The sequence below is a fragment of the Thunnus maccoyii genome, chromosome 11 (assembly GCF_910596095.1).
Source record: "Thunnus maccoyii chromosome 11, fThuMac1.1, whole genome shotgun sequence".
NCBI lineage: Eukaryota > Metazoa > Chordata > Actinopteri > Scombriformes > Scombridae > Thunnus > Thunnus maccoyii.
Window position 1 is genome coordinate 7575568 of NC_056543.1, and position 13474 is coordinate 7589041.

A 13474-nucleotide genomic window follows, 5' to 3' on the forward strand; every position below is an offset into this window, starting at 1 on the left:
GCATCACTACAAGCCACGTGAGAACGTTCACTCCGCTCATCTCAGATGTGTCTGGGGTGGGAGCAAGAACATAAACACAGGAACAAGGTCCTGTGCAAGGTCCTCTGGCCAGAAACAACATTCTCTGTTGCGCTAGTCAGTGTTGGACCTTGATTCATTCTCCAGCTAGTTGCTAGAAACTGTTGCTTTTGTTTATATCCATGCCAGTATGCAAAGCACACCTAGCTACAAGAACCATTTAGCTCAAACTGGCAGAGTACGCCCAGTTGTTGGGTCAGATTGAAGTCAGATCACGTTCCCACCACAAATGCAGATCCAGTGTTCGTTTGTGACCAAGACCACATCCTCAAAGGGTCTTGGTAAGGTTGTTTTGGTCCGCACCCAAGTATGATTGCAGTGTTCAGACCTGCCTAAATGAATCACATCAAGGGGGAAAATTATCCGATGAGTCCGATTCAACCGGATTAAAAAGTGCAGGTCTGAAAATGCCCTAAGTCTTTATCTACCTTAGTGGATTTGTGAGGCTTAAACACAGCAATGCTTTGAGCTACTGGTACATCAGCATGTACACAGTGACAATGGTAATATGCTGATGTTTAGCAGGTATAATTTCACAATCTTAGTTTAGCTTGTAAGCATGCTAATATTTGCTAATTAGAACTTTTGTAGGCATTTGATCATAAATCAAAGTATTGAACAAAAAAATAGAATTTTGACCAAATGTTGGCACTAGTGGAAAAGTTATCACCAAAATTAATACAATTCATCCTCTGGGTACCATGGATATGTGTGACAGTAGTCATGGCAATCCATCCAATACTTGTCCAGATGTTTCACTAAAAAACAATGTCAACTCCATGGTGGCAAAAAAAAAGGAAATTCAGTGGATACATCCTCTGAGGACCATAAATCTCAGTCTCAAATGTATTAACAATCCATCAGCCAGTCAGTCTGGACAAAAGTGGTGGACAGACAGACCAACAGACCGACATTACAGAGCCTAATTGCTAGCATGGCTAAAAATTATTATTAGCTTAGTGTTTAACAAAAGCACAACTCAAAAATACCCAGAGGAGGTTCATATTCACAGTCCAGCTTTCACTTTTCCTCTCTGTGCAAATGTTGTGAAAAAGGCAGTGAAAGTAGAAAACATTGAATTACAGATCACATAACATCAAGCTTATTTAATGTTAGCAAGTGAAATGCAGAACGACACTCTTAAATGTTGGCACTCAAGCCTTGGCCATCTGCAAATCCCTTTGGACAGACCTCCCTCTCTTCTCACTGGGTGTTGAAGTAACTGTACTGGTACAGGCGGTCATAACAGAGACCTGACCTAAATACAGCAGGGACGAGGGCAGAGAGAGCCGTCTCAAAGCAGCTTGCTGAGATAGTGATTTAACATTAGCAACTGGTAGAGCTCAAAGGGTTTCATTTCACCTATTTCTTGGATCTGACAAAGCCAGCTTTTATGATTGATGATGACAATAGAGAAGTGTGTCTATGCAGGACTAATTCACTGTCCACAACTATATCTGATCTTGGCAATTATGAATGATGTGACCTCAGGCTCTGTCCAGCAGTCCTCACCATAACCTCATTGATCAAACATTCTCTGCATAACAGGGCGGTTTATTTAAAATACACTCTAATCTTCCAGTCTCTCAATCTGCTCACTACACTGCTTATGTTCTGCCACTATGCAAACTATTGCTGTGTGCAGCATTCTGTGAGATTTACACTGTCTTCACTCGCTCACTCCTGCCAGCTGCCACCTGCCTAGTACTGCTTTTATGTACTGGAGGGATTTAGGTGCTCCCTGATGATACCTTATTCTCAATATGAGAATAAAAAAACACATATAGGCCTGCACCTAAACCAGAACTTATTTTATAAAAATCCATGGTTGAATATAAGTATATGAGTGCCTTCCCTGACTTTTAATACATTTGCATATTTTTAATTATTCAGTCAAAATGTTCAGTCAGGTCACACAGCTCACCATGCCGTTAACAAATCCTTCACACAGTCTTCCTCTTCAACCGAGTATCTGAAAACAGTAAGCTGTCAAACTGTTTCCACTGAAGGCTTTTGGAAATTATACTGGCTTGCAACTTTACCTTATCTCAAAGCCTGAGGTTAGAGTTTCATGCTGTGGCCTAATTTCTTTTCATGGAGTGTCACAAGAAGCAGAGTGCTAAAAGTTGTGTCTCCTTCCCACTTTGGCAGATGGAGTGAAACCAGAGCTCTTCATCTTCAATGAGTTGTGCGCCCTGAAGGATGATCAAGGGCCTTGCAGGGCCATGAAGGACAGATATTTTTTCAGTGTTGACACGGGACGCTGTGAGCTGTTTGAATACGGAGGCTGTGGGGGAAACGCCAACAATTTCAGGTCCTTGGAAGCATGTGAGGAAATGTGTGTTGTCTCAGGTGAGTCAAACTCTTTTGCTGATACTTTAGGCTACATTAAGATATCTGATATTTGGTGAGCAGATTTAACTATCTGCACTATAATGAATGTAAAGTTATACCAGCACCATTGATATGATGTTACAAAATAATTGTTTTTCATAATCAAAGTAGACAGGACAAGGACGTACTGTTGCTTTGCATTGTTTTTTAGCAAATGATCAGTTTTGTTTTCAAGGACTGTTTCATATTAGACTTTATTGCCACCTTGGGCATAAAATCCTATTACAAAGTAATTTTGTTGGTGTGCGACTAAAATGGAACATTGCCAGCACATTAATTTTGAACCGTTATGCTGGAGGCATCTCCTTAATGAAAAGAATTAAGAGGCAGTCAGCATTGTATTATTTATAGGTTACACAGAATAAATGATAATAAACTGAACTAATTGAATTAATTGTTAATACCTAATAACAGAGTATTCAAACTCTGAACAGCTGGATTTCCCAGTTGTCATGTCAGACTGAAAATGGATTTTAAATATTCTTAAACTGACCATGATAGTGTGTAAAACAAAAAATAAAAGACTTGACAACAACCTCTCCTCCTCCCTCCTCCTTTCTCTTTCAACCCAACCGGTCAAGGCAGATGGCTGCCCACCTAGAGTCCGGTTCTGCTTGAGGTTTCTTCCCGTTAAAGGGGAGTTTCTTTTCTTGCCGCTGTCACCAAGTGCTTCCTCATGAGGGAATTGTTGAGTCTCTGTAAATGAAAGAGTACAGTCTTGACCTGCTCTATGTGAAAAGTGCCCTGAGATAACTTTTGTTATAAATAAAATTGAATTGAATTGAATATGCGAGACATGTGCAGCCTTGAGGAAACAATCTTATAGTAACTCTTAAAAATTTTAAGGGGCAAGATCCATTTGACCAGCCTGTGTGCCCATCAATAACCGTCTGTCCTGTCGACATTGTGAAAATAACGCGATCGCTCACTGTGAATTGACTCTCGTAGTTACTGTTGCCATGCATGTGTGAATTCTAGTGCGGCACATAATTTAACATTGGCAGCTCTGACAGTTAAAATCAAGGGCAATTTTTGTAACAATGGGCTCTTGACTTCACTACTACCATTGATTTATCCAGCTGAAATGACACCTGTCACAAGCGACATTTATCAGATCCAGAGTTGGTAGGAAACTCTGCCTCCAGCTGAGTTTTTCTATATTTACAGCTAACTTGTTTGAAAATGAGAATCCTAATTAAGGGTCTTCTATTGTAAGTATTTGATAGCTACACAAATATCATGAAGATTACATACAACATGACAAAACGAAAAAGAAATGAAGCTTTGTTCTTGAGTATGGCTTCATAGCCCAAATGTGCATGAGATTACACTTTTTATTGGAAAGTTGGGTTGGGTGCTACAGCAAAACATACTTATTATCAATATTCAAATACATGTCATATGTTTTGCTTGTGCAATCAAGATATCATGCATTATACCAATGAGTTTTGCAAATGTGTCTCATGTAAATTCCCTTAAATCCAATAAGATGCAGGACAAACACATTACCCTATCCTGCTGTAGTAAAGGGGCCAGTACGAGCGTCTACACAGTGGATGTTGCACAGGGTGTACATAGCCTATAACAAAATATTATAGTAAGCAAATGTTATGCTATCTCTTGCCAAAATGAACATGCACTGTAGAGCACCATTCTGAACAAGAATCCGCCCATATCAGTGGAAATTAATTGCCTCAACCAAGTATGTAAACATAGCAATAAATATCACGCAGGCAGGAGGGTTGTGTACCTCAAATGAATAATTTGAGATATAACATAATTAACATAATACATGGCTGGTTGCATACGGTATGTTTTACATCTGTAGTTGTGTGTGCATGCATGTGTTTGTATGTATGTCTGTGTCTGAGTCTGTTTGTGCTGTCTGCATGTAGAAAAGAGACTACGATTTGCAGTTTTTCAGTTCAATTACAGTGAAATAAAAAAATGAAGCTAAAAATACTTTTCCTGCTGGATTCTCAGTGGGTGGGGAGAGTAGCTATGGCTGTGTTCCCAGGTAAGTGTTGAGTTCAAAATGCAGATGAAAACATTAGATATTTATGACAGGGTTTCAGTTTATTTTCTCTCACACCAACCTAAAACACTGTGGGCGATAAGCCTGCCACATCTACCTAGGTAATGAAACTGGAAGATGCATCTATCAGTTATAATTTAGTTTGATGATACATGTGTAGTTTTTTTTTTTTTTGATTTGTTCAACAAAAATGCTCACGCGAGTTACTCAGGAGCAAAGAGAACAGGCTTTTCTGCAGCAGCTATTATCAGAGATTTGATAGATAGTAAAAGAGACAGAGATACTGTATGACCATACAGTGAGAAAGGCAAAACTTATTAAGGGCATTTTTTTTTCTTTTTTTGTCTAATGGAAAAATTTACTCGGCCTCCTTGCATTCAAACCACAAGTTCCAGCATGTTCGGTGACGGCTGTTGAAAATCTGTCTGTGGAGTGGTGTGACTAGGTAAAATGATACACAAAGAAAGCAAAATAACCATACTAGATCCTATTTTGTACTGACAATTTTAATTTGATGTTTTATAACATTGCAAAAGCCCCAGAGAATAGAATCCTCACTTCAGAAATAACTAAAAGTAGAGAGGTTAAATGTGTGTATGTATAAAAGATAAAATATGGACTAAAAGATCAGAACAGTCACAGAATGCTGATTGAACTGTGCCGCATCTTACCGGATCAATTATCGATGAGAACGTGGTGATACCTGCAGACGGTGTAAGAGTACATTGTGTCACTCACGCAGCACTTAGCTTTTGTCAAGTGGAATGTCAGTAATATATCATAGAGCTGCTGCTTTTGAAAAGCAATCAGAGGTTGCAGCAATTACACCTTTCACACCTGGGAGTTGAATTTATCCACTGGATGATGAGTTGTTCAGCACTGGCTTGGTTCAAAAGCACTTCAGCTGAGTGGAACAGTGCTGAAATGTGTGTGTGTGTGGGTGTGTATGTGTGTGTGTGTGAAAATTGGACGTCTGCAAAAGGAAACTGGGGAATGGCAAAAGCCCTTTGGTTGCAAACATCTTTTCTCTCTGGCACAACAGCCATGTAGAGGATGTAATGGTATCTGTCATCTTCAGCAGGACGACAATACACCTTCAATACTCACTGATCTACATGATATATGGCCTCGTATGCAAAGCAATAACACATTTATCAAAGTATTTAGATGGCTTGTTATTCTTTGGTGTGACAAAGTGCTTTCTTGCAGTGACAAAAAATAACCTTCACCTTCTTCTTGCGTGCCATGAGAGGCATTATGCAGTCAGACAAGAGGATCCGGGATAAATTTGCATCCTGCAGGCATTGCCACATCCAGAAGATGCTTCTATTTTATGTCCCTCCGCACACTCACACATCTGTACTGTAAAAAAAATTCTGAAGTTGTGGATACACTAGCTCCAGTGACATTAAATGAAAAGTCTCATGAGTAAGAAGCTTATAGCTTTTTGATCATAAAGAAAATTACACTGCATAAAACAGAACTATAAAAGTAACTCATTTGTACCATGGCATTTAAAGGGCAGTTTTCATGGCTGTATTTATTTTCATTGGTTGAACAAGAAACAGCCTTGCACAGCGTAATGACTCGTTTTGTTTTTTTTTCTTTATCCAAATAAAGTCACAGTTGCATGAATGTGTCTATATTTGCTTGGCTGGGGGGTAACCTTGGGTTAGTGGCCATAGTCAAAACAATAACTGAAAGAAATGAGTTGTGTCCAAATTCAGTTCTACACACTAATACCAAAGCAGGTTTTGACTGTTTTGTGTGTTCGCTTAGGAAAAAAGACAGGATTAAAGGTAACCTGTGGAGTTTTTAATCAGTACTAGCGCTATGGAACAATGTTTTTATAAGTGGGTCCCCATTCTGTTTGTATCAAACGGGTGTGTCTAGTCTAACGGGGCGGCACAATACACGTTCCTGCCACCAGTTTCATGCTATTCCCCTGATCAACACGCAAAGAAGTGTAGCAATTAGCCTGCAGAGGCAGAGAAGAAGATGACTAGTAGCAAGTAAACATAGATGTAAACAACGCTTGATTCAACAAATCCAAAAAGAGACTTGGCAAATGTTTTATGTGAAAGGAAATGTACTCGGCATGTTTGTTAGACCTCAAGGATGCACACACATTAAGGTAACAAACACTGAATGCAAACATAACTTTTTTTTTTTCCCAAGAAAACTCCACAAGGCACCATTAAGTATAATGAAGACTGTCGGTATGCACACTAAAAGATGCTTGATTTTACCCTTGATGAAGACTTTTATATTACACATACAAGAAGATCTTGGAAAGCAAACAAACAAATAAAAAAAAAGCAATTAGATCTGTTGAAAGACATTTTGCTCTCTCTTTGTGACGTTGTATTGGCAGTAGCTTGTCATAGCTGTTTGTCTGATGGTGTCGGTATTGTATAATTTCCTGTAAATATAAAGTAGGTTGATTTTTTTTGCACATTAGCTACTGAAACAGTATAACTACAAAGATGTACATACTTTATACAATTAATGAATGAAGTAAGAAATTTTTTTTTTTTTGAAATAACAAACATGACTGTGATGATACAAACAAATTAAGCCATTAATGTGAAAATTAGACGGCCTTGAGCTGCAGTAAAGTTAATGTTAAACTGGCTAGTTAAATATTATTAAACTTATTAGTGCATTTAAATTTGATATTAAACTAAATTAACAACAAGCCCTCTAATTCACAGTGACAAACACCACTCATGAATATTCTTAATGTGCTCTTTAACTAATGTATTTGTTCTTGTTATTGCTTTTAACCTTTACGGTATGCTGTTTCTTCCGAATTATTACAGTATTTGAATGTTTCTTTGTATAAATACATACATTAAATTATTAACTCTATGGCTCACACTTAAAAGAGGGGGAGGCTAGATTTCCAAGAAGGGTTTTATATACAGTAATAGCTTCAGACATTTGAAAATGCCATGGCTCCTCTAACTTACAGAAAGCAGATCTCAGGAGCCGCGTGTTACTTTACCCATTCTGTGCAGCAGGGCTGTTATCATTAAATCAGTGACATTTTAATCCCCACATGCACTACGCGCTGCAGAAACTTAATACACACTAATCTGAATTGTTCAACCTACCCGTTAGTCATGTTTCCTTGTTTCTTACACAAGATGATACATCCATGGACAGATTTACGAGAATTTTCTTGTAAAGGTCACAAGTACACAGTACACAGTATGGGGAGTATTCTGGTTTACCGTCTGTCTGGGATACTTTTTATTTCTGCAGCGTAATGAAGGCACTCACACTGATGTTTTACTGAAACCTTAATGAGTCATAACCATTGTGTCCCAAACTGTTCCTGTGGTCTGCTGTTCCTCCACAGTTCTGTCTGAAGAGGTCAGAGACACAAACATCGTGTTCCTCTGTGACAGGGGTACTTTTTTGGCTCAAGGCTTAGACTCAAGTCCCAGATAAATAAATAAAAAAGTAAGCAAAGGAAAAAAGGGGGAACAAAAGTAAACAGCACAAACAATATGATGTTGCTAGAGGTGGCAGAACTGGGTATAAATGTTAAAGAATTCTGGACTGGAAGACTGTGGGAGTCTACTTCGCTTAAATCACATAATCTTGAAAGTAATTTCAACCCTTGTACTGAGACAATAACTGCCAAGATAACACATGTACTCCCCTCCCTATACAGCTCACATTGACCTTTAACCCTGTGTGATTTGATCTGACAAACTTGATTAAGGGAGCACTTTACCACATGCAAAAATATCATTATAACCATTAATCAGAAATATAATAATGATTAAAACATGTTTTCTTTCTGGAATATGGGTGGATCAATAATACGGTTGAGGTCAGTGTCTTTCTACGTGATTGGATTATGTTTGTCTCCATCCAGTGGTCACAGTTATTTTTACTCCTGTGTTTTGCTTTGATTTATATTCCCTTAGAGGTCAGTCGTCTTTTTGTTTTCCAAAGGTGACCTGGCCAAGACACTGTCAGCACTCTTAGAAAAGGAAGAACAAAGAGCTTTCATAATATGTTAAACTATTTCACAGGAATGTGAAGGGAGAACATAAGGAGTGAGGAAGATATTGAGCAAGTGAGGAGGGGAGGGAGAGGCATGCAAAGAGAAAATAAACCATGATAGCACAGCCCTAGCTTGGATCAGCATGGTAGCATTGTTCATTTTCAATACACTGTCCTAAAAAACTACTCTGGTTATGCCACTCAAAGGAGCACAAAATGAAATAAAAACAGACATGAAAATGCTTTTTCCAACACAAACCAGACTCCTTCTCAGAATCATTGGGGCCGGTTCATAAATGTTGAAGTCTGTTTTGCTGAAATATTGAGGTTCTCCTTGGAGAGCAGCCAAAACTCTCTGGAACGGTGGACTGTATGATTCACACCCAGTGCTTGAAAAAAGAGCTGACCGATAATTCCCCTCAAAACACAAATCACCCATTCCACCTTCACAGCTTTAATAGAGAATTGTGTTTCTGAATTATTCATCACTGCATTGCTCTAGAGAGAGCGCTGTAGATACCCTTTGACACGTCTCTTTGCCTGTGCTTTTAAGTCAAAGTCACCTCATAACATGTATTTAGATGTTACAACGAGAGCATTTTAATCACGGTCACCCTTCAGTGGTGTGGTTATTCAGCGAATTATACAGATAAACTCAAACCAAACAAACAAGTTTTTAGGAGGTGTAAGACATCCAAGTCCTCAGCGGTCAAAAGTCCAAAGTCTCAACAAACTCTAATTAAGCCTCTAACAAGTGTGACTTATTTGGTGTTGTCTTAGCTTCTTAACCAGCAAATCACACTATTAGATAATTGTCAGTCTTGTAAGCACATAATTACTGCTAGCTTTAGAGGCTAATTGATGACAATTACAGCTTAAAGGAATAGTTAAACATTATGGGTAATACATGTATTCATTTTCTTGCTGAGAGTTAGATGAGAAGATCACTTTCATATAAGCAGGCTAGCTTAGTTGAGCACAAAGACTGGAAATGGGGGAAAACTGATAGCTGGGTCCGTTCAAAGTTAACACACTGTATCATGTTTGCTTAATCCATGCAAAAACTACAAAGTTTAAAAATGAGTAATTATGGCGTTAATGTGGCCAACTATGTCTTGGCCAGGAGCATTAACTTCCTTGAGTAATCACTGCTTCTTAATATGTATTTTCAGGTGCTGGCAGGAAGAGTCTGTTACCTTCAGACAGACCAAGCTAACTGTTTCCCTCCATTTCCAGTCTTTGTGCTACGCTAAGCTAACTGACTGTTGGCTCAAGCTTCATATTCACCATACAGTCAGTGGTATCAATTTTCTCATCAAGTAAAAATGGAAATATTTCCCAAAATGTTGAACTATTCCTTTAACATTAACTTGGTTGGTTAAACAAAACCAAAAAATCAGCTGTTTGTCCACATTTTCTGAAACATATATGATGGAGCTAGCTTTAGTCACTGGATTTTTAGCTACAAACCATGCAAGAGTTGAGGTTATACATCTTTGTTTGTTTTGGCCTTTTAGCCTCAATACCTGGTCTGTGTTGCAGTATCAGGCCTTTATTAGGCCTTTATGTTTATGTATTGGCACTGCATGTGTTAATTGACAATGTATTGCAAAGTATTCATGTTTAAATTTCTTAAAATCCATGTTTCATCTTTTATTTCCCCTTCAGCAGCTTTAAAGTTTCTAAATTCATCTTATTCAACTTTGTCTGACAATATCATATATAATGTGTACCAGGTTGTTCCAGCTCTTTATTGAAGCTATTTGATGTGAAATAATGTTCAAATCCTAGACTCCATGTTTTTTATGACTGCACCAATCCAACAAATGGAAACATTCTTGATATGTTTAGGCACATTTCTCTCAAATTCAGTTTGACATATAGGTTTGGTATTTTTGGAAACTGATCCACGGGCGGGTCAGTGAGGTTTAAGATGTCAACTTATATATCTCACAGCCTCAACAATCTTTGGACAAAAATGTCTCACCATTGTCATTTTAGCTGTGAAGATGTGCCACTTATGTAATCACCCTATAGCATTATGTTATTTTATCCGATAACACAGATATTTAGAGGCTCCTATAGGAACCTAATCAGTAATATTTATTGATTATCAAATTATTATCCATCTGTGTGGTGGACTATCAACCATGGATGGATGCCCACGTTATACTTTGTTGTTGAGAAATGTTGTTTAGCCAGCCATGACTTGTCAAGTTGCACCTGTCTTGGTTGAAAATGCCAATAAAGCCTGTTTGAAACTGAGCCAGTCCACCAGCATTTCACAACATGTTTGTGAATGTGTTACAGACTGAAATCAAGTCTGTCACTAGACTGTAAACTTTTTTTTTTTAGATTTTGTGATCGCTTATCAAATAAAAAACAGGCTTCAAACAACCTTCCACAACTCCAAAGCCGTAACTGTTGAGTGCAGAAGGCAATAACACTGAAAGTCTTTAGAATCCAAATGAAAAAGAATCCAGATGCAGTTGGTATAACAGATTTAACACATAAACAATCTCTAACCTTTACATTTTAAACCCTTTAAAAAGCATAAAGGTTGAATTGAAATAAGAATTACCATCAAGTAAAAGTAGACAGACGGGAAAAAAACTGCACTATTACAACAAAAAATATATATACACAATGAAAGATCCAGAATTTAGGTGAACATCAAACAGTAGCTTAGAGCTGTAAGGCCTTGATTTCAATACTCCTAGACCAGAGGGTGATAATGTTTGCAACGAGCACTGAGAAGTGAAATAGAGGGAAAAGGTAGAAGAGGTATGATGAGAAAAAAAAAGCAGAGTAAGACGACATGGCAGAAGAGGTGAAATTGTTCATTGGGAATGAGGGAACATAAGGAAGTTCTTGCTGGAAGTGTTGATTTTTCAGCTTGTAGTGGAAGATTGGGAGTGGATCTGAAACCTGACTAGAGTAGAAATGTCATTGTACCGCAGGGGAGACAGGAAGTGGGCTAGCTGTGACCAAGTGGCCAGTGATTGCAAAGTGGGTCATGGCCTGCAGTTCATTTAATGCTCCTTGTATTGTACGCAAGCTTTGAGGAGCTAAGCCTTTCCTCCCTGTGTTTCCATTATTGTGTTCCCTACTCTTGTCCCCTCTTGCTTTGGTTTTCTTTTCAATGCGTTTGGTTGGACTGAACTCTTTCAGATTCGTCATTCACTGCTCAAGGCTCTGCATTGAATGTATTTTAGTAAAAAAAAAAAGCATCACTTGTTTGTAGTGAGATATTTTACACTTTAAAAAGTAATTTATCAATCACTGCAATTGAGATGCTTTCACAGCAAAACAGAAAATCCAATCGAGGCAGTGAAGTATGTCATGTGTTCTCTCAATTTGTCTTCATTTCACTTCGTTAAGGAAAGTCGATTTCAGAGTCAGTGAAGCTTTGAGTTCAAAACAAAAAGAACAGTAAATTGAAAAAGTAATCGATGCAAAGACGTGGAGATGATATTGTATAATGTGTTATGCAAAGGCTAGTTGGGCACCACTGTCTGAGTCTTTCTTTCTTTCTTATTTCTTTGTTGGCCTGACAGATCAACCATGATAGACGTCACATCTTAATGTTAAATAAGTCAGTAGAAAAGGTCATAAATGTTACATTTCAGACCAAAAATGAATATATATGAGTTAAACTATGAACTGTCATGCACTTTGATGACAAAAGAGAAACAAAGTCACTTCACTTATTCACTCTTTACTTAATTATTCAGCACCAGAAATAATAATCAAGTCCTCTGATGTAATGTTTTCTTAGTGTCTTACAATGTTTCTCTCTCTCTTCCTTTCCTAGATGACAAGAACCCTTGTCATTTACCTGAAGCTCCTGGTCCCTGTCGAGGCCTGGTGACGCGCTACTTCTTTGACAGCAGAAGTCAACAGTGCAAGCAATTCTTTTATGGCGGTTGCTTTGGCAATGCCAACAATTTCAGGAGCAAGGCAGCATGCCAAGCAAAATGTCAGAACCCAGGTGGGCAAGGTTGAACTTTTGTCCTTTCACAGTAAAGACTGGCAAACACTCGAGCTGTCAAGTGGCATTGTCAGGTTTTACTACAAACCACAAGTACAGTCTGGAGAGCTATTGTGTTAGCAGCTGTGATTGCTCTTAAGATGTAGTGATTTGGTGGAAATGGACTGTATCTTTAAAAGGAATGTGATTCTCAGGCCTTGAAAGAGCCAACACATCTAGATCTCAGACTGAAAAGTTAGCTTTAGATGGCTCTAAGTGACATTTTTACCTTGTCATTCTAATCTCTTCTGTTTAAAAGAAAATTAGTTCCCTGCTTTTGCCTCAAAGCAGTATGCAAAGTGTAATTTATAAACTTCTGGGCTGACAGTCAACCGAGGCACAGCAGATCACAGTCACTGCACAACAAATGAAAACTCATTTCAGAGTGGCAATATAATCAAAATAGTCCTACCTCAGAAAATTAACTTTCTGATGAATTTTAGCTGACCATGAAATCACATTCCACCTTGATTTAGCATTTAAATCGTTCCAAAGTGACCAAAGCACACTCAATTTTGCTAGACTTAGGCATGACTTAGAAGTCATTTAGATATTGAAATTGTCAAAGAAAATAACGAGCAAGTTGCTTGACTGTGACCAATTCCACCAACAGCCCATGTTGTACTGAAAATCAATTGGGAAAGCTTATGTAATTTTTTTTATTATCTATGGATGACAGTTTCAGATAGATAACTCTTGTTGTCTTGTTTCATTAGTAGATCTTATGGAGACCAACACCCTGTCTAGTCTAATAATAATGAAATTAAGCTTACTTTAATTACGATTGATCACTGTGTTTTAATGAGATTTGTTCTAAATATAGGTTGATGTAAAAACCCTGGTTCACAATCCTTGGATTATAGTTATGTGCATAGCAGTGGAGACACACTTTTGCAAATGTTACTTATTTGGTTTGT

The 13474-nt window shown here is 38.0% G+C and overlaps 1 protein-coding gene across 2 annotated transcripts in view; it reads left to right on the top strand.

Annotated features, from left to right (window-relative positions):
- The window catches only part of tfpia (tissue factor pathway inhibitor a), a 40958-nt gene that overhangs the window by 22011 nt on the left and 5473 nt on the right, over window positions 1-13474 (top strand). For both annotated transcript variants that reach the window (XM_042426575.1, XM_042426574.1), the window contains 2 exons: window positions 2230-2430; window positions 12342-12518. In XM_042426575.1, the coding sequence (XP_042282509.1) occupies window positions 2230-2430; window positions 12342-12518 (378 nt within the window). The remainder of the gene's footprint in view (window positions 1-2229; window positions 2431-12341; window positions 12519-13474) is intronic.